Below are 20,618 nucleotides of genomic sequence, written 5' to 3'. Positions count from 1 at the left end.
CCTCCGGCCTCGTGGTCGCACTCAATTTGGCCGTGGGACAAAAAAAAAAAACCTTCACAGCAAAACCCTTTAGAGGGAAACAAAACTAAATACAAATCAATCTTTGGAAGAGCTGTACGACTAAGAAGACACTACCGAACAGCAAGCTTTCAAAAGTGTGTTTGTGTGTCTTCATCTTCCAGCCTCACTGACTTCATATTCGTGACTCCAGAGCTAAGTCAACCGATTTAGGGGATAGACCCGCGGCACCCCTACGGCCCGAGAAGAGAGACAGCTCTTACCGTTTGCTGGTCAGCCTACACTATAGTCGTCACTTCAACCAAAACAGAGCAAAGCAAAATACGTTGTACCACACATTTTTTTATAGACATAATATTGGTCAGCAGTTGATTTAATGAACACTGACTGAAACACAAGAACAAAATACTGAAATTTGAAGGGGAAATGTGAAAGGAGCCTGTCAACGGAGCCCGGTGCATGTTTATTCAGAGGGCTTTCATGTTCCACTAGAGCAGGAGGGTTTACTTTTTACTGGTTTACTTTTTTTTGTTTCGCTCAATTGCTGGATGCCTGTTTTGATATTACTTGATTCCATAGATAGACACTTAGGGATTGAGGCCAGGTAGCCTAATACTGCTGTTAGACATAACTTCAGACGACACCAAACGCATTAAAAAGGTCTGTCCTAAGGCATTTATTAGCTCTTGTGACTCTGACAAAAACGGGGGAAATTTCCAACAACTACTGTAGCTTCTCTCTGAACTATCTCCTCAACCAAATCACACATATTTAGGCTATTCTATGTGATCTTCTTTTGATAAACGACCTAATAACTAGTGTAATATGTTTTCACTTCCATCCACTGAGCCTCCCCTCAAACAGTCTGACTCCGGCTGGCCGGTTGACCACCCCCCCCCCCCCCCCCGGAAAAAAAACTCGACGGATCTACACGATTCACGTGGATGATATAGTTTGATTCAAAACGGCGAATTTCGCCGAAAAGCGACAAGTTTGCAGGTATGTGTAAGGTTTGGCAGTAACAGCTGAAGAATAAGACCATACGCAGTTTCAGTAGTTATTTGGTCCCTGCTTACAGTGAACACACACACACACACACACACACACACACACACACACAGACCAAAATGACCTGGAGAGCAATGACACAACACATCACGCATTAATGTGAACACACAGGATGGACTCAGTTGTTGCTGGTGAGCAGGAGAGAGATCCAAGTCTTGTTTTTGGGACACAGACTCATTCAGCAATCAACAATTGGTGCAAGGAAGCAAAGCCCTTCACCAGCAGCTCGGGTAAACTTCCCTATGGGCTATGCATAGAAGGTATCCATGTTGTCGAGCGCTGAACTGACGAGAGGAATGTTGACAGCACAGGAGAGACTCCTGGATCGACTGAGACAGAAGTCCATATTTGTACTTTGATTCTGCACTTCAAGAGGCTGTCCATCGCAGCTGTCGTGCGGTCAGCAGAGCTCTACGGGAGACTCGAGAGGCTCCACTTTGTCTTGACCTTAATTAAATGTCAGCACAGCTTGAAAGACCCGAGAGCTGTCGCATCTAATTAGGCTTCCCTGAAACTGATCGCCAGTGGAGCGTCAGTGAAGGATTCAGTTGTTTAAGGATTCTTCTTCAGTGGGACCCACTCTTTGGGCTCCCGCCCGACACTTCGTCAAGTCATGTAGGCCAGTAGACGGTCCCCCATTTCAGATGCGGAAGCAGGCGTCAGTGGACTCCTTCCTCCAGAGAACCTTTGGCCTCCCAAATCTTCACTGTGCGGTCACTGCCACAAAAAACACAACACATGTACGCAATTCACAATCCCGTTTCAGTGCACACTCGACAGTAATGGGGAAAAGCATCAGAATTCAGACGAGCACGTTCCTCCCTCCTCTCTTTTAAGACTCCCCATGTCCAACTGCTGCTAAATCCCCACGTCCAACTGCTGCTGCTAAACACAGATTGATAGCTTTTTAGTTTTTTTCTCTTATATAATATATATATATATATATATATATATATAAAATATATATATATATATAAAATATATATATAAAATATATATATAAAATATATATATATATATAAAATATATATATATATATATAAAATATATATATAAAATATATATATATATATATATAAAATATATATATATATAAAATATATATATATATAAAATATATATATATATATAATATATATATATATAAAATATATATATATATATATAAAATATATATATATATATATAAAATATATATATATAGTCTAAATGTTTTTTTTTTTAAATCTATTGCACTGTATTCACTTTATATGTTTATATGTTGGACTAGAGAGAAACGTAATTTCAACTCCCCTGTATGTTCAGTACATTGTGGAATTGACAATAAAGCAAACTTTGAACGTTGTGTGACTCACTCTGAGGCGGTGAACAGTTGGCTGCCGTTTGTGGCCAGGCCGTTGATGGGACTGTCGTGTCCCCGGACCCCGCCGAGGGGCGCCAGCGAGTCGGCGTGCCAGAGGCGCAGCAGCCCTCCTCTGCATCCGCTGAGGAGCACCGGGGAGCCCGGCCACTGGCCTGGCATCACGCCCAGAGCGCTCACCCAGTCCGCCTGGGCGCTGACAGACTGCGAGAGGAAACGACAGTTCGATTTATTCTGTATACATTTTCCCTCCAAAAGTTTTTCCAGCTCATGTAAATTGAAATCTGGTCGGGTATAAAAAGCCTCCGGCTCCACTATGCTGTGCGTACCTGAAGCAGCCGTTTACTGCCGAGGTCCCACTTCTTGATGTGATAGTCTCTGGAGCCGCTGTAGAAAACATCCCCGTGCACGGCCAGAGACTCCACGCCGTCCTGATGGGCGGGTTCGAACGTCTGGCTGGAGCTGATGCTACCCTGAGCACCTTCTGCCACCTCGAACATCTGGGGGAAAAAAACCCCCCGCATATGCCCGTCATGCATCTTATTCTCGTAGTTTGTGGCATACACACAGAAATGGGGAGAGCGATTTCAGTTGCTCTTACTTTAACGTGATGGTCTTTGGAGCCAGTGAGGACGACGTCCTGCCCGTGACCTAATTTGTCAACGGTCAGACACATTACAGGCCCCAAATGGCCAGTGAGCTTCCCCGTGGATACAAATCTAGAGAAGGAAAAGAGAATGAGTTCTGGTCCGTCTGCTTTGTAAAAAAAAGAAAGAAAAGAAAACTCTAATCTGCGCTTTGGACTCACTTGCGGATGTCCCACATGCGCACAGCATTGCCAGCGGCGGCGTAAAGGAAGGAGCCAGAGCAGTTGAGGGCGATCTGGTTGATCTGACTCTCTCCTGGTGGGATGGACAAACTCCGGACAGACGAGCAGATGTCCCCTGAACCCACCTGGCCTGACGACCTGAGTGCAAAAATACGGCCTTTTTAGGGGCATTGCACTGAAACAATGGAAGCCGCAAAGACGTCAGAGGAGCAAATGAACCCACGTGAGCGTGCGGATACACTTGGCAGAGTCTCGTATGTCCCACACTTTGATGTAAGCAGTGGAAACGGTGAAGACGAGACTTGAAGTGTACCTGAAATAAAACAACAAAAACAAGGAGCGATGACTACTATGTACTACTACGAAATACTACTATTACTGAATTTGTACTATTGCTGTATTCTAGTACCTGACTGAGACCACACTGCTGGGATGATCTGCCAGAGACATGATCTCCTGACCCGTCACCAAGTTCCAGACTTTACATGTACGGTCTGAAAACATGAAACCCATGTTAGAGAATCGACAAAAAAAAAATAAAAAATATATTTTCTGAGTTGCAAACAATTTGTTTTTCTACCTTTGGATCCCGTGAAGAGCAGATCATCTGTGGCATCCACGCAGAGAACAGGCTTGGTGTGGCCCTCTGCTACGTGGACACACTGAAGTTTGGCCCCGCGGCTGTTCTTCAAAGGGCTGATCACACCTCTGCAACACACACGACATGATGAGAGACATACCTAGTGACTGGTGCTACTGCAGCGGATGTGATACACAGAAATAACAGGGTTTGAAACAGAGGTACTTTTTCAGTTTGTATTTGACAAGAAGAGGCCGAATGGACAGACCTTTGGGGCACATTAAGAGGAGCATTACCTGTGGCCTTCAAATACAGGCGACTCCTCCAACCTGAACAAAGTGACATGAAGGAAAATGTAAAAATCTAATTTAAATTTAAAAAAGCATTTCATAATCTGTCAAGCGGGTCTAAAGAAAGATCTATTGATGGCGCTTCCACTGACAGCGGTTTGTGGTCGCTGCCTTTAGTTTTAGCCTCCGCCGTGCTGAGCGGAGGTGCGTGTGCGGGTGCTGGGATGTGCGTCGCCGTGGCGCCTTTCTCCTGCGCCCTCCTTCGGCTGAGGGGCGAGCGCTCGGGTGGCCTTCTCTCCGTTCCTGTGGGTGACCTGGTTCCACAACTGCAGACGGTAAGTAATGAAAGAAGAACACTTCAGCAGGGTGGACATGTGCATCAACAATCTCCAATACTATACATACATACATATACATATATATAGAGAATTATCTCGAGATATCCGTTGAGAAAAGTTGCCCCCAAAAACACTTACATGCCAGCTGGCCTGGCAGGCAGCGCAGATGGGGAAACGCTTTGCTCGCGGTCAGGGATTTGAGCAAGCGTTTGACCCTGGATGTCTGCCGACCCTTCCAGGCGCTCCGAGAGGGGCAGCAGAGGGGCGGAGAAGTCTCCGGTGGGGGACTCGCAGGACGGGTCCCCGCTGCCGGCATACAGCAGCTCCATCTGGGTGGTGGTGCGTCTGCGAGCCTGGAGGGAGGAGAATGGTTTGGCTCAATATTCAGCAGACTCACAAGTCAACCGGGTCCGGGTTTGTAATCATTTCAAGTCCTATAAATAGCTAACGGGGAAGAAGTTGTAGTTGTAGAATAGGATGTCAAACAGGACAATGGACTCAACATTATATTTGACTTGAACAGCATATTGGACACGGCTCTACTAAGAAATGTTTTTACAGGTTATTATCACATAACCATAAACGGTACAGTACCTTGCCTCTGGGTCTGGTTTCACCACATAACTTCATTAGATCTGATGCCAGTGTGCTGAAACAAAGGGAGGGAAGTCCAGCTGAGGTTCGTTGCAACTATTTGGCCATAAGTCTTCCTACTGGACAGCTTAAAATGTAACCGTTATGGTGGCGCTGCATGAAGGGACCCTCAAAGTTGTTGCAGTTGTAATATCTGTATAAACTAGCAGTGAAACGTTTCAGTCCGGACGACCAGACACGCCGACATTAATCACATAAACGACAGCTTTCTCCAGTTAGGTGTCCCAGTAAGCCACGTCAGCGAGCCAGCACGCACGACGCCAAGACACTGGGAATGTGAATAGAAGGCATCAACTGTGTGTCTGTATTTACCTGCCCTCCGCAGCCGGACTGGTGGTGGACTCGTCACTGCTGCTGCCATCTCCATTCTCTGCGAAAAATCAGATTTCTCACTTAATCGGCAAAGCATATATATATATATATATATATATATATATATATATATATATATATATGCTTTGCCTCAACGGTGCAGTATACCTTCTAACAAACTGTATTTTCAAGGAATTTTGCAAAAGACAACGTCCATTTAGAAAGCTAAATATTACAGCACAACAATAATTAAGGCTTCAGCAGCTCATGACAAGGTCAGAGGTTGTTCAGTTTGAGATAAAGGGGGACAGAAGGGTGACGTTAGTTTATGCGACTGAAAGCTACAGTGTTGGGAGTGTTTTGGAAGGTACGAACACAAAGACAAAAGGCAGACACACAAACTGCCGCGTACACTTTGTCTCGCGGTCTTGCAGCAGCGTGGATCTTTCCTGCCGTTCAGGTTTTAGTGATCTGAGTAAATGGCACTTGCTAGCAGGTGATGTAACGAGGGAAACGTAACACAACATGCACGTCACGAGTTCTTTCAACTGGGTTAGTATTTTAAAAAGGAGGACTGACGCACACTACAAGATGTCTTAATGTAGTTCAGAAATATAATTGTCAAAAGCACATTAATGCATCAAGCATGAAAAAGAATATTAAGGTCAGAGAGCCGTCTTGGGTAAACCAATTACTATACAACTATAACTGGTGTTTAAAATATAATATTTAAGGTAAAAACAAAACAAAACATGATCTATTTTAAAACGCCCAAAGAGCCATATGGTTTGCTGTTACATCTCTTTACAAAGATTCAAATTCACTAATGGGACCAAAGTAAAAAAAAAAAAGGCTCGAAACCATTTTGTGTGCCTGTTATCTTTTTATATTTTAGTTTAATTCCATATTTGCCTGTAATTTGGGTAAATCTTGTACTGTGCATGTGCCACGCTCTCTCAATCACAGTCACATTGCTACCCAACGCATACATACTCACCCGGTGAGAGGTAACCTAACTCTGAGTTCACACCGACACAACAGAGAAAACAAACAAATCAAAATCAAACCCAAAGATGAGGAAAAAAGGTTCTACTCTTTATTCTACAGGCCAGGAGTTTTGCATTTCAAGCATCAATTCTCTTCGCACGGCCTGCAAAATAAAATGTAGCCACACGGTGAAAGAGACAGAAAACAAAAGGTGATTGTGATGGGCATGCTCGCACCGGTGTGGATTCCGTTGCCGTTTCCTTACCTTGCAGAGCGCTGCCCAGCAGAGCGTCCAGCTCCGGGTTGATCTCCGCCTTCTCCTTCAGCATGTGGAAGAGCAGCTGGTTCTGGGTGGCGCTGTTTATCTCTGTCTGCTTCAAAGTGCCCTCCATCACCTTCATCTGGGAATCCTTCTGCGCCGCCAGCAGACCCTGACACATGGCGACACAGAGGTGGCGGGGCTATAGGAGCAGCATACTCTGTTGGCACGTCTCAAGCAGGCAAACCTGAAACGCACGCTCCGCATCGCTCTACGTTGTTGTAATTACTCCAGCCTCTTTATTTGTTCCGTCTGTCTTCTGGGTTGAATGCATTACCTCACCGAAACCAATTAGGTTGCATCAAATCTAATCTTATCTAATTGAAACTTCATTTAATCAAGTTTTCCCATCTAAAGTTCTCATTGAATTCAATTGCATAAAAGGAGCCACGGCTACAAAAGCAGAGGAATTGTATACAAGTTGCCACAACTACCATGCAGTCCATTTATGTTGACGGATCTGGGCATCATATACAAATATAAGGAATGCTTGATGTTGTCTAATTTGATCTGTGCTGGGGTGGGGTTGCTTAATACATCATATAAAAGGTAAAAGTGAAGGGTTTAAATCAGGTTAAATAAGTTATACATAAATATTAGTGCTGGGCAACGATTCAAATATTTAATCGCATGGATTTTTTGCGATTAATCGCGATTAATCGCATTGTTATGGCAAAGTTCAATAATGAATTCAAAAGTAGTGGATTGCGCACTTTTATTTTAAAAGCTATATGAACAAAAGTGCAATAACATTTGGTTCACGAGATGCAGGTAACATGTTTTATACTTAATGTGAATATAATTCATACTTTATTGGCATCTTATTCTGGAAACCGGATGTTCGTCTTAAGAAGCCGGATGTTGTCTCACGTTTCTGCTAACTTTCAACGTCCTTCGCTCGCTCCCGATCTGTGTCGTTTAAATGCGTTTACCGTGAATTTCAGCATATAGGTGCACTATAGGTGCAGGCTAAGTGTCTGCTGACTTTACCGCAGCGATGTACAGAAGTCTCCAGGGAGAGCAGCGGAAGTCGCCTTTTCTCTACGGCAACCCTGAAGGGACATCATGAAAGGGACATCATATCTCTAATACAAAACAGTCTGACCATAGGATGTTTGGTGGCTTTTATCCCACTGTTCTTGTCATCCTCTTGTTGTTATGTATATGTATTGTCTCTTGTCTTTCAATAAAAAAAAAAAGAAAACAAAATTATAATAAATTTTAAAAACGCGCAATAAAAGAATTGTCGGCGTTAATTAATGAATGCGTTAACGCGTTACCTTGCCCAGCACTAATAAATATAAACTACAGGAACCGGACTTTACCTGTTGTCAGGGAGTGAATACAAACAAAGACACACTGATGACATCAAGACTGAAACCGCGTTACGTCAGCGAGCGCGGTACAGGTACCTTACTGATGGCCATGTTCATGAAATGATCCAGAAGGAAGCGGGCTTCTGATAAACTACAGGAGCTGATCACAGCGGTGATGTCCACCGTGTCGCCTTCCTCCTGCAGCAGAACAAAAACACGTTCAATACAGTGGCAATGGGAAGAAACTCAGTCACAGGAGAAGCTTTCCCGTCAAGAGTCAGACGAGAAGACTGCTGGATTATCTGTTTTATTGCTCAATGTGGACAGAGAATCAAACCTAACTGCACTTATTAAAGGACGGTCAGTCAGGTTTAATAGGACATTTTGATTCTTAAAACTATAATTCACTGTACGATGACTTCCTGTTTGCATAGGAGGCTTTTGCCTTGGCAGCAGCGCTACAAATATACCCCGTTTACACTTTACTAAAGTCTTTACGAGCTAACTCTTAAGTTTTAATGCTGCAGCCCACGTTTAGTAAAGCACAGTAGTTTGAAACTAGCTAATAAGTTAGCACCACAATCCTAAACCTGTACTAGTTCAACAGATTTCTGTCATCAAGGCCTGCGCCCCCGCAGGTATTGAACATATCCACTTCCACATCATTATAGCAGCGCTCGCCATGCTAACACCGTAGCCCCCGGGCTTTACAGCGGATACATAATTGCACATTTTGGCACCAGTAACAGCACCCACAGGCTTTTGGAAGGCACTTTCCACCTTGTTGTAACCTCCGATTGCTCGTTGTTTGAGCTCAATAATCATTCATTCAAAACGTTCTCCGGAGCACCGTGAGAGTGGCCGTGTCGTGTGAACCTCTTGGAGCCATGCAGAGCAAAAAGCTCCTCGAATAACACTTGTAAAGCCGCATTTATGAACGTCTGTTTGGTATGAATCGCTGTTCATCGCTGTTTTGGGCTGTTTTAATGGGCTGCACTGCCGGCGGCTCTTGTTTTATTGAGCCATTGTTTCTCCGACAACATAGGCGCCTGATGCTTATTTGTCTAAAAATGCTCTGGGAGCCGTCAGTAGTGCTGAACTGTGCAATTATTTCTGAATTGTTCGCCTGAGGGAAGCATATACTAGCTAATGAGGTAGTGATACACGACACCGTGCACCGCAATCCCCTGTATCCTGACTTTTCCTTCAATTATTAATATAATAATAATAATAATAATAATAATTATAATTATAAGGCATCGTGACCCCCAAGGAATAAGCTGCCTGGGCTTCCCCAACACCTCACCTTGGCCTCCTCCATCTGCATGATGTTGGCCTGGCACTCTGCGATGCCGTCGTTGATGTAGTCGATGTTGGCGCTCAGAGACTCCAGCTCCTCGCTCATTGAGGCCAGGGAGCGGTCGGCGTCCGCGCCGTCCACCGCCACCTTTTCTCTCTTCCTGGACACTCGCTCCCTCCGCCGGGTCAGCGCCTCCCGTTGCTGATGTGGTGGCGAGGAGAGTTTAGGGAGAGGAGATTTATTTTACAGGATCGAAAAAAAACCCACAATTTCTTCTCTTCTTGCTTTATCTTTCCGCGACCATCTTGAATCTGACGACCTCATGCGTACCTTCAGCAGCCTGTTCATATCCGTCTCCATGTTGGAGATGGTCATCCTCTGCATGATGATGTCGGTGACACGTCTCTCCAGCGACTGCCATTTGGCCCTGGCGGTCCTGTTGAGGTAGATACTTCCCATCCGCACCGGGGAACTCCTGAAGGGGAGAGATAAGGCCCTCTTCAAACTATTCAAACTGTGTAATACACGCATGAACGCGCTCAGATGCCGCACCTGGCTCCATTGGCCGTGGATGCTCCAGATGTCGGCGTCCTTCCCGGGGGGGCTCTATAAGACGACTCCTGGGGAGGCTCAGGAAAGCTCACCTTCCTGCTCACCTTCCCAGACACGGGCCTCACCTGCCGCCTGAGGGCTGTCACCTGATTACGGTTCACAAAAGACGGAGTCATTTTGCGTAGAAGAGTGAAACAACAGCGGAAGCTCCCCCCCCCCCCCCCCCGTACTGTGTCTCACCTCTTCGTTCTTCCTGCGAAGGATCAACTGCTGTTGTCTTTTCTGGGCCTCCATCTGCCTCAGTTGGTGCTGTAAGAAGGATTGAATGTTCGACAGTGGGAAAGTGACAAGATGTTTGCTCGTGTGTAGAATAAACCGAACAAAGGTACAATGATGACGGCCTCCTTCCCTCTCACCTCGGCTCTGCACTGGTCTTTCTTCAGAGAGGCGATCTCCCTGTTCCTCCTGCACTCTGAGGCTCTGTTTCTCTCCTGCTGCTCCTTCATCTGACGCATCAGCACCACCTGGTGGAAGAAAAGAAACACGACACATCAGGAGAACATCGGCACTGCAACAAGTCTAGAGTGAAGGTGGAAACTAAATAAAAAACACAACATATTCCTTTACCTTGGTCTTCTTCATCTCGGTCACGTCCAGCTGGAGCTTCCTGAGCTGCTTCTCGTACTGCGTCTGGTTCTTCAGCAGGCGGGCGTGCTGCTTCTGAGCTGACTGGAGCTTCTGCAGCTCTTTGTTCATGGAGCTCAGCTTCCTCTCGTACTCCGTTTTGATCTTCTTCGCCTTCTCCTCCGTACCGGACTCCACTGAACCTAGAGAGGAGGAAGGGAATGATGAAGCCTCACATTTCTTTTGCTCCTTGAACGTGAGCAGATTCCCTTATCGCATCCGTTTCAGAGACGTATTTGGGTACCAGTTCCTGAAGTCAAGTGTCTCTTACCCATGTTATGCAGCACCTTGTCCCGCTCCAGCTGCGTGTCTCGGATCTTGTTGTGCAGCATCGTCAGCTTCTGTTCGTACTGCTGCTTGAGAGTGTGCAGACGCCGCTGGCTGTTCTCCAGCTCGTCTATCAGCTTCTGCTTGATGGCGATCTCGCAGGTGATGTTGGCCAGGTCGGCCTGGACGTTTTCTGCGCGCACAAAACCCGTCTTTAGATCCTGATGCCTCTCCTATGTTATCACCTACTGTGGCTCCAGAACAAAAGCTGTACAATTTTACCTTTCTCCTCCAGTTCTTCGGAGTCGGAGTCGTCGGAGGTCTCGTCTCCCGCAATGTCAAAGTCCTCCTCCTCTCCATCTGCTTCCTCGCCTTCTTCGTGGTCGCTGCCCTCCTGTCAGCATAAAGAAACACACATGAAATACACACAAGAGACACAAAAAACCCTCTTAGAAATGTGTCATCTTTAAATAGCGATCTCAAAGTTATTCTCCACCTCTGCCTCCTCGTTGCCTCGCTCGTGGTCGTTGTCTGGGCCTTCCTCTTTGATAACACTGAAAGAGGAAAAAAGACCGTCAGCTAGCTCGCTACCTACCGAGAACTTCTTCTGTGGGTCAGATCTGGAATTAACTGCAATTCAAATGACGAACGAGGATGCGTGAAGTGCACATGCAAATGATTGTACACTCGATCGGATCAGGAGCACATGTGGGATTATGAATGTGTGTTAATGAACGATTTCACTGTGATTGCATGAGTGGAGACATTAATGACACACTGGGAAAGACAATTTCATGAACTGATCACTACCAAGAACATTACAAGCCGACTTCATTTAAAGGAGGGTTGCCACACACGGTTAAGATTTGTTGACCAAATTCCTACATCTCAAAAATTTGTTTTGTTTGTTTTGTTTTTTCAAATCAATCCAGATTTGTTTAAGATATGATATGATCTGATCAACATCTTGCTGTGTGCAGTGAAAAGGAAACACAGAACAGAGGGTTAAGAGGAAGAGCTGGTTAAAATATTTGTTTCCCTCCAGGAGTGTAAACCGCCTGTAGGTGCAGAAGAAATTAGTGATTAGTTTCTTTGGGAACTTTGGGAACTTTGGGTTTGGGCGCAGGTTAACAAGCAACTGAAATCCTTTCAATTACTTGGTGCATTTCAATCGGAGCACAAAAGTACTCGATTTGCACCGCTGTGTAATTGAACTAATTTCAGATCCGACCAAATCCTGGGTGGGTTTTAGCGAACCTGGTGTGTTCAACCTCTTGGTGGTGATTCTCCTCACATCGCCTTAGTCTTCAGAGAGAGAGAGAGAGAAAGAGAAAGACAGAGAGAGAGAGAGAGAGCGAGAGAGGGAGAGAGGGAGGGACGGGAGGATGGGGGTGAGGATGGTGAGGAGGGGGGGGGGGGGGCAGGCCGCAGAAGTTGGGGCAAGTGAGGGGAATATTACAAGATGGGAGAAAAGACAGAGAGTGAGAGAGCAGCAAGAATGGCCGGGGCGAGTGCAGAGACTCTCACAAACGCAGTGTGTTCGAATGACGAACGCTGCTGATGGAGATGACAAAGACAGATTCCATGTAAAAACATCCGGCAAAAAACGACGACCAGATAACATATTAAACACCTCGGCTCTAATGTGCAAAGATCAGTGTGCTGCAGCGTGCCGGAACCCGACACCCAGCCATCATCGTTAATAGCTGTCACTATCATCTTGTCTAAATCCAGCCAGGGTGTAAACTGCCAATTCTGGGAGCATCGATCCATACACTGAATTTCACCATCTCAAAAACAAGTGTGTCAGACCCCCACTATACCTCTTCTTCTTCTTCCTCTCCTTCCTCTTGAGTTTCTCCAGGCTTTTCTTGGCCATCTCGATGACGTCGCTGGCCTCCTTCTCGGGGACGAGGTGGCTCTGGGAGAAGGAGCCGCCGTACAGCGAGGAGTGCGTCGAGGCCCGAGACAAACTCTTCCTCAGATTCTCATTCACGGCCTCGCTTTCCAGAAGCTTAGCTCTAAAGGAGCGGAGGCGGGTCAAGTGTTATTTCCGTCACACGGCACGAACACTTGTTTTTTTACCTGCCGTTTAAAGAACAAAGCCAGAATACTAATACTTTACATACATAATGCGGTGACCACATACCTGAGCTCCTCGATTTCCTTGATGTAGTTCTGAATCATGTTCCCGATCTCCTCACTGCCTTCACCTACAAGCAGAGGCATCACTCAAAGTGGATTCGTACAGCGGTGGAGAAGAAGACTTTAAAGTGTAATTACACACAATACCTCCCCTAAAAAGCTGCTCTTTACTTGTACACTTCTGTGACACTTTTAATCAGTAGGTCATCATTTGTATTTGTCCAATACTAAAAAAAAAACTAAAAACTGTAAAACTAACATTCCAATCAAGCTCCGTTGTACTTCTTGTGTTTAGTGCTAATTAGCTAGCGCTGTCACTGTGAGCATATTAGCATACTGACATTAGCATTCAGCTCAAAGCCCCGCTGTAGAGCAGCTAGCATGGCTATATATTCTTGTTAAACCAGCAAACTAATTGGACATCTACTTTTTTTTTATACATTAAAACAATATGAACGATGGCAATTACATTCTATTTTTTCTTTTTAAATATCTGATGAACGACAGCAAAAGTCGCGTATTGCGGATGTGCAAAAACTTGTATGCTAATCTGAGCAGCTAACTAAAGTAATTAGTGAAGAAGTAGCATTAGCCGCACTAACAAACTTCTTTCATAATATATTTTAATAATGGGTGTACACTTTTGGTTTTTGACAGGCCAAGAGTGCACTGATATCCAGGGAGATTCTTTAAACGCATAAATATATATATTGGACCATATCGTTGCCATATATAAAATCAAATAAATACTTGTGAATATGGTTCTTGTTTTCATGCTAATTTAGTTTTTCTTGCCCACCTGCTTTGGCCAGCACCTGGTTGGCCTGGTCACTGAGGATCTGCGTGAGTCTGGCTCTCTGGGCGTCGATGGTCTCCTGCATGGCCTTCACTCTCACCCTCAGGTTGTTGTTCTCCGTTTGCAGCATGGAGTTCTCGTGGACCAAGTCGTTGATGCCCTCCATGCCATCTTCACCCACCATGCGCTTCCCCTGAGCATCAGAAATATATATATCCCCCCCACACTGGTTCTATTTTTCATCCTTACTGACCGCCAGAGGCAGTGCTTCACACTGGATATCTTCCGTCTCGCGCATGCGCAGGTCGAATATTTATATCAACAAAGTCACTAGAACGAAAGTTACGAATGTAACTACGGTTCTATGAATCCTGGACGACCGCCAGAGTTCTTGGTCACTCGGAATCCCGTGAACTCGCGAGAAGATGAAAAAGGACTGAGCTCAGGATGACACCGGAACTTATAGACGACGGGGGTCATCCGAGGTCACACGTGACTTTGTTGATATCAATATTCGACCTGCGCATGCGCGAGACGGAAGATATCCAGTGTGAAGCACTGCCTCTGCCGGTCATCCAGGATTCATAGAACCGTAGTTACATTCGTAACTTTCGTTTTATTCCCTCGATTCATTTTATTGTTCCATCTACCATCTCCTTTCCCTCTGCCCTCTTACCGTCTTGTACTCCATCAGCTCCATCTGCAGTCGCGCTATCTCCGTCCTCAGGGCGCTGATCTGCTGGCTGGCTTTGTCCTGGTTCACCATCACCTTGTTCTTGATGTTTCGGGCTCTGTTGGCGTACTTCAGAGCGTTCAAGGTCTCCATGAAGTCCCGGTCCGACGGGCTGATGCAGGCGATCATCACCGTTTGACTGGAGAACGCACAAACGAAGAACAGTGGCAATGACTAATCTGTAAAACTAAAAACACTGTTTTCATGCCATGTTAGGTGTACTGAAGGACAAGTTTAGCCTCTGCATGTTTTAAAAATCGAGTGAGGATTATTTCATGTTTAAAGCAGCACTGGTGATCAATCAATCACTGACTTCAAAGCAGGTAAATCAACTTTTGCAGCATTTAAATACCGGTTTGTCATCCATTGTCAAAGACACACATCCGTATCACATGCGTATCTGCACGCAGACAGAGTTTACAAACCTGTTGCCGCCCAGTGAGTCCTGCAACAGCCGGGTCAGTTTGGAGTCCCTGTAAGGCACGTGAGTGGAGCGCTTACTCCGGTCTCCCAGAGCGCTGATGACGTTTCCCAAAGCAAGCTGAGGTGAGACGGGGAGAAATAACAAGTGTATGATTGGATATTTGAGGGTTTACGCAATTCCGGGACTTCATGAAATAGGAAGTAAACAACACTCTTTTGAGTACTTTTGGAAAAACACATGTGCAGTACATGTTCTAGTCCACCTGGGGGCTCTCTTGCTCCACAAAATCCCCTGACACTGGTGAACGTTGACGTGCACAGTCATAGAATAACAGATTCACTGCTTTGCGTCATCATTCCCAATCAACACAAACACATTTCTATGGCTGCATGAAGACAACACATGACTATGAGCTGTGACTGCAGACGTGCTCGGAGCGTCCTCACCAGCCCACAGTTGATGGAGATGCCCTCTTTAGCTCGGTCTCCCGTCGCTCCAGTTCTCTTCAGTCTCTCAGAACCGGCCAGGTCCACAAAGTGGAACTTGGCCGTCAGCGTTTCGAACTCGTTGATCTCTGTGTCGTTGGATAGACGGTTGTCTGATACGTTCTCCTGGAAGAGAAAGAATACATTGCAGCCGATGGTGATTTCAGCGGCGGCACAGGCCGAGCACTGTGTGTGTGTGTGTGTGTGTGTGTGTGTGTGTGTGTGTGTGTGCGGTCGGGTACGCACGTCGTTGTCGGGAGAGCACACTCGAACTTGGCACAGGTGGATGGTGAAGATGGCGTGGGAGCGCGAACTCTGTGCGTTCATCTGAGTGCTGGCGGTGGTTCGAGACAGAGCGCCCAGCTTCAGACACTGAATCATCTGTTGGAGGAGAGACATCGGGAACAGATTGCAGGTCGTTGGATGATGAAAGTAATAATATAGGAAGTGTACAGCGAAGTGACTTCATAGATGTGGAAATACAGCCGGAACTGTAAGTTTTTTTCTAATTGAAGTAAACTGATGCTTTTATGGTGGTGCTTTTGAGTATCAAACCATTTCAGAATACGTTTATTAGGATGGGGTTATACTGATTTTTAAACCCACCTCCCAGTAGTGTGTGATCGCTCCTGCAATTCCAATTTTTATACAATACATCGTTACTTTGTGTGTGTGTGTGTGTGTGTGTGTGTATATGTTACAGTTGTGCTCCCACATAAACCACACATTACAACTGAAATGTGCGATGACTCATGAAAAAGCGCTCGTCTGTGTGTCTGCGGTGGGTGCAAAAAAGAAAACGGTTGAAGCCGACCTCGGCCTCGGAGGTGACGGTGCGAGTGGTGACCCCCACGGTGTAGATGCCTCCGTTGGCGTCCTCGTGGATCTTGACGTTGGATCTCTGCCTCCTGGCCTCGATGTCTCGGGTCGAGTCGAACAAGTCCAGCACCTCTTCGTTGTACAACTGCAGAGTATGGAGAGAACGCAGATAATACACGGATTATTGCCATACATCCCCCAGACCATAGACACATTTTTTGAGGACCACTTTGGTGACACGTCGGACGCGAACCACTGCTGTCCTGACAATGAATTACTGTACATAACCTGCATACATCAGTGTTTTTTAGAGGACCTTGTGAGACTACGGTGGGTGGACCTCGTACCTTTTAGGGTGGTTTCGGGGACATGTTCCCCCTGGAAGAACATTTTGGACATCTAAAGTTAGATACACCTATCTGGTGCACTATGAGAGCAAAATCAAGAGGCTCGACCTGAAGAACTTTGTGCTCTTGTAAACAATGTTGTGTTCTAGCAGTGGTTGAATGTAACTAAGTACATTAAGGCTACTCAAGTAGCCGACTGAAAATTACAGGTAGTTCAAGTTATTGTAACTTTATACTTCTACTACATCTCCGGGGGGAAATTAGTACTTTTACATACGTATATTTGACAATGTTAGTTGCTAGTTACTTTGCAGATTTCGATTCTTAATATAAAATATAAACTATGATCCAATATTAAGTACATCATTATTAAGTATATAAAGTAGGGCCAGCCAGCCACAGTGGACATTCGCATTACAGTGTGTCATTTTGCATACATGCAGCAGTCAAACAGACTTAGGATTTTCCAGTCAATAGAATATCCCTGAAGGAAGCGCATCAGAGCGCATAGGAAAGGTGACAGAGAAATACTTTCTGCAACAACTTCTAGGTCCACACAGCGTGGCATGACTGACATTAAAAGCTATTGTTCGGGCTGAATCGCCTTTGGTTCGCCATTATTTATTAGTAAAGCTTATTGGTAGGAGAGGAAACAATCATCCCATGGCCCTCAATTAGCTCAGCTATATTTCTTGTCCACTACTTTACTTTGAAATTACTTTGATGTCTAAAATGCGCGCCTGCTACGCAAAATGCGTACAGGTTGGCAGGTCTTCTTCCCAGACTCATCCCCCCCCCCAGCTGCTTCTTCACCAGCTGCCGGCATCCACCCATTGGTGGTTAAAAATAAAGCCAGGAGCTCACCACAGCGACGGACGAACGACAGTTTAATGGCTCTCGGGTCATCTGGACGCTTTCACAACCCTAAAACCCCCTACACCCTCTGCTGACATTTGACCTCTTGCTGTCTGCGTGCTCTCGTTACGTCTAACTAATGGACCTTAGGCGGACCGGATGCTTTGAATGAAGAGTTTAGACTGAGTGCTGATAATTGCCCCTTAGTTTGAGACATAAATCTCTGGGTTCATCCTGTGAATGTCAGCCTCTGTGTGTGTGTGTGTGTGTGTGTTCCTGCACCTCCAGGAACTGTGCGTTGATCTTGAACTCGGGAACAGGCCGGCCCTGCTCGGTGGCAGCCTCTCTGCGCTCCTCGATCCCCCTGAACAGGTGGTTGATGGCCCGGGGAATGATGCCCAGCTCCTCCTCCTCGATGTTGACGTCGAAGCCGGTTCCCATGGTGTAGGTCTTTCCCGAACCTGTCTGGGCGCCGGGAGAGGAGACGGAGACATCAGTCACTTCACCAAAATGAGGATAAAAGTCTATTTCTGCTCTTATTGTGTGTACGTTTTTGCATATTTCAGCAATACGTGGTTTCTTAGCTGTGTCACTGGAGCCCGTCTCTGGGCCTCAGAGGCTGGGGTGCAGCTCTGAGTAGTTTCTCTAACATATGGGGAGCGGGGGGGGGGGGGGGGGGGTCAGAGGGGATGGGGTAGTGGCCGTGGCGACAAAAGCAGGAATGCCACATTGGGCTCAAATTCACGCGTCACCCCTCTCCTTCCTGACCAAATGCCTGAAAGAGACCCTGACAGGGCTGTGTGTGATATATGAGGAAGTGTGTGGGAGACAAAGACAGCGTTTGTGTGTACGTCGCTTGTATCCTACGAGACCACACCTGTACGTGGCCTCCACTGCGCACCGTGAAAGGCTCTTTGACGGGAACACAGGAACAATGTGAGGAGAGAAGAATGAAGAAGAGCGGAGGGGAGAAGATTAAGAGGAGGGAAAGTTGCCGCGGGAGAGACAAATGAAAAGCCTCTCTCTCTCTCTCTCTCTCTCTCTCTCTCTCTCTCTCTCTCTCTCTCTCTCTCTCTCTCTCTCTCTCTCTCTCTAAGTATTTTTTTATCTAAAAGGCTTGTGCTCCTTCTATTGTTACTGTTAAAGGCCTCCACTCTACCACAGGGTCCTAAAGATAAATAATATCACATTATATCAGGGGTGGCAGTAACCGCAACGTCATAACTAGATATTAGATCAGACAGGGGCCACCATGGCATGTCAACCTTTACATGTGACATCTGTTGAATTACTGGACGTGTTGCATTTACATCTGAAATGATGGACTTGTTTGAAAGAGGAATAGAAAAACATGCGTTTGGCACAGTTGTGCATTACAAACGTCCGGTATCCAGTTATAGGTGGGAAATAACAAAAATATCTCCTAACAAGCCACCTTATGGACCTATAAAGACACAGTACACTTTAGCTATGCATTTCCATTCAACTCTTTGAAAGGGTGTGAAACTGTGTAAAGTAGTATTTAGTACTAAAAGACAGCCTTTTTTGGGGGGGAAGAATGATGCAAATCTCATATTTGTCTGCTCTGTATGAAGGTAGAGACCGTAGTTTAGCATACAAACTGGAAAAGGGTGTCTGGTAGAGGTAAAGAAATCTCAATTGTGTTTTGACTTTGCGGTTTATTTGCCTGCTCCGGTAAGAGGTGAAGCAATCCGCTCACTCTCTGCTTTGATTGGGCAATCGCCCCGTCTACCTCTCCCTCTCAGGGTAATCTATCGGAGCCAATATCACGCTGCGGTGGTGAGAGCAGGTCAGAACACGTCAGCTGATAGCTTGTGAGGCCACGTTCGCTCCCTCGTTACTCGTCCGATAATATCACGTGCTGCCATAAATCTAGCCGGAAGTAGCTCCACCCCCCCCCTGGAGCGACGGGAAGGGGGAACGTCAAGTGTGTTTGTGTTGATCTGCCAACACGCAGGGAACCCTGGTGACCCACCTGTCCGTATGCAAAGATAGTGGCGTTGTATCCCTCCAGGCAGCCCTCGATGAGACTCTCGGTGCAGTGCGTGTAGATGCTTTCCTGCCGGCTGTCCATGTCAAAGACGTGGTCGTAGGTGAAGGCCTTGTCCTTACCCAGGAACACCTGCGGCTCCCCGGGCATCACGTACGTACAGATGTGGCAGCCCTCGATCTTCTCTTTGGCCAGCTGAGGACGGATCCTGGTGGAAGGAGAAGAAGGAGACAGAGGATGTGAGATTTTTTTTAAACTGCCCAACTCAACTCAAGATTTCAGCTCCGCGGGGAGAGAAAGGTCGAGCACAGAAGCCCTATCAGGGACATTTCCTAATCGATTTCAAAACCTTTAAAGCCTAAGTTAAATTCATAAGCTGTTCAGATGTTCAAGGCCCTTTGCTACTCTGGTCTGTGGGTGTGTGAGGAGGCAGAGCGGAGCTCTCTGTTCATACATCTAGAGCCGGATCAAGACTTTTTCTTACGTTGTTTCGCAGGTTTGCTGGTAAAAAATGTAGCCGAGTAAAAGACAGATATTTTCACTGAGCTGCAAGCAGATGAGTGCTGCTACTGTGCAGTGTGTGTGTGTGTGTGTGTGTGTGTGTGTGTGTGTGTGTGTGTGTGTGTGTGTGTGAGAGAACGTGAAGGACCACGCAGTGCCAACACACCCTCCAGCAGCCACCATACACAGTGTCCTCACTGTTCAAGAGAGAGAGAAAGAGAGAGCTCCGGGTAAACAGTCCCACCCTGGATTTCATTCGTGAATCACTCAGTTTACCTTAGCGCAAATAAACACACTGTTATTACATCGTTTCCTCCCATGATGCACCTCTGCGACTCTCGCCACTGAACTCACTGTCCACCTGAAGAGGAAGCGGGAATATCGGAGGGAATCATGTGGACATATTTGGAGCATTAAAATATCAAAAAACATTTGAAGCTTGGACGGAAAAATGTAAAGATTATGGACAGAAAAAGATAATACAGAAATAATATTTGAAGAATGCCTTTGGAAGAAAGAAAAAAGGAAATTTCTGGCAGGCATTAAATCTGAGAGAGAGAGTGTGTGTGGGACACTTTGCATGCACTTTGCATTCGGTATGCTGTATTCCTACAGCTGTAGGACTGAA

At 46.0% G+C, this 20,618-nt stretch overlaps 1 protein-coding gene across 1 annotated transcript in view; it reads right to left on the bottom strand.

Moving 5' to 3' along the window:
* Positions 1 to 943: 943 nt before the first annotated feature.
* Positions 944 to 20,618, bottom strand: part of LOC306796171 (kinesin-like protein KIF21A) — a 28,871-nt gene continuing 9,196 nt past the window's right edge. The window contains exons 2-37 of the mRNA XM_079294981.1: positions 19,475 to 19,697; positions 17,761 to 17,943; positions 16,272 to 16,421; positions 15,704 to 15,838; positions 15,419 to 15,583; positions 14,974 to 15,089; positions 14,492 to 14,687; positions 13,819 to 14,008; positions 13,024 to 13,087; positions 12,698 to 12,895; positions 12,132 to 12,179; positions 11,371 to 11,428; positions 11,157 to 11,268; positions 10,879 to 11,067; positions 10,551 to 10,750; positions 10,340 to 10,447; positions 10,164 to 10,232; positions 9,924 to 10,069; positions 9,702 to 9,846; positions 9,378 to 9,572; positions 8,168 to 8,269; positions 6,702 to 6,867; positions 6,447 to 6,467; positions 5,450 to 5,507; positions 5,078 to 5,132; positions 4,622 to 4,836; positions 4,298 to 4,471; positions 4,152 to 4,184; positions 3,856 to 3,983; positions 3,685 to 3,769; positions 3,499 to 3,588; positions 3,255 to 3,413; positions 3,048 to 3,165; positions 2,776 to 2,946; positions 2,442 to 2,650; positions 944 to 1,803 (exon numbers count right to left, since the gene is read on the bottom strand). Of these exons, the coding sequence (XP_079151107.1) occupies positions 1,746 to 1,803; positions 2,442 to 2,650; positions 2,776 to 2,946; positions 3,048 to 3,165; positions 3,255 to 3,413; positions 3,499 to 3,588; positions 3,685 to 3,769; positions 3,856 to 3,983; positions 4,152 to 4,184; positions 4,298 to 4,471; positions 4,622 to 4,836; positions 5,078 to 5,132; positions 5,450 to 5,507; positions 6,447 to 6,467; positions 6,702 to 6,867; positions 8,168 to 8,269; positions 9,378 to 9,572; positions 9,702 to 9,846; positions 9,924 to 10,069; positions 10,164 to 10,232; positions 10,340 to 10,447; positions 10,551 to 10,750; positions 10,879 to 11,067; positions 11,157 to 11,268; positions 11,371 to 11,428; positions 12,132 to 12,179; positions 12,698 to 12,895; positions 13,024 to 13,087; positions 13,819 to 14,008; positions 14,492 to 14,687; positions 14,974 to 15,089; positions 15,419 to 15,583; positions 15,704 to 15,838; positions 16,272 to 16,421; positions 17,761 to 17,943; positions 19,475 to 19,697 (4,732 nt within the window). The 3' untranslated portion in view covers positions 944 to 1,745. The remainder of the gene's footprint in view (positions 1,804 to 2,441; positions 2,651 to 2,775; positions 2,947 to 3,047; positions 3,166 to 3,254; positions 3,414 to 3,498; positions 3,589 to 3,684; positions 3,770 to 3,855; positions 3,984 to 4,151; positions 4,185 to 4,297; positions 4,472 to 4,621; positions 4,837 to 5,077; positions 5,133 to 5,449; positions 5,508 to 6,446; positions 6,468 to 6,701; positions 6,868 to 8,167; positions 8,270 to 9,377; positions 9,573 to 9,701; positions 9,847 to 9,923; positions 10,070 to 10,163; positions 10,233 to 10,339; positions 10,448 to 10,550; positions 10,751 to 10,878; positions 11,068 to 11,156; positions 11,269 to 11,370; positions 11,429 to 12,131; positions 12,180 to 12,697; positions 12,896 to 13,023; positions 13,088 to 13,818; positions 14,009 to 14,491; positions 14,688 to 14,973; positions 15,090 to 15,418; positions 15,584 to 15,703; positions 15,839 to 16,271; positions 16,422 to 17,760; positions 17,944 to 19,474; positions 19,698 to 20,618) is intronic.

Source organism: Melanostigma gelatinosum (genome assembly GCF_949748355.1).
Source record: "Melanostigma gelatinosum genome assembly, chromosome: 22".
Lineage (NCBI taxonomy): Eukaryota > Metazoa > Chordata > Actinopteri > Perciformes > Zoarcidae > Melanostigma > Melanostigma gelatinosum.
The sequence above is the reverse complement of the archived record's forward strand: the minus strand, read 5'-3'. Positions and strand labels throughout refer to the sequence as shown.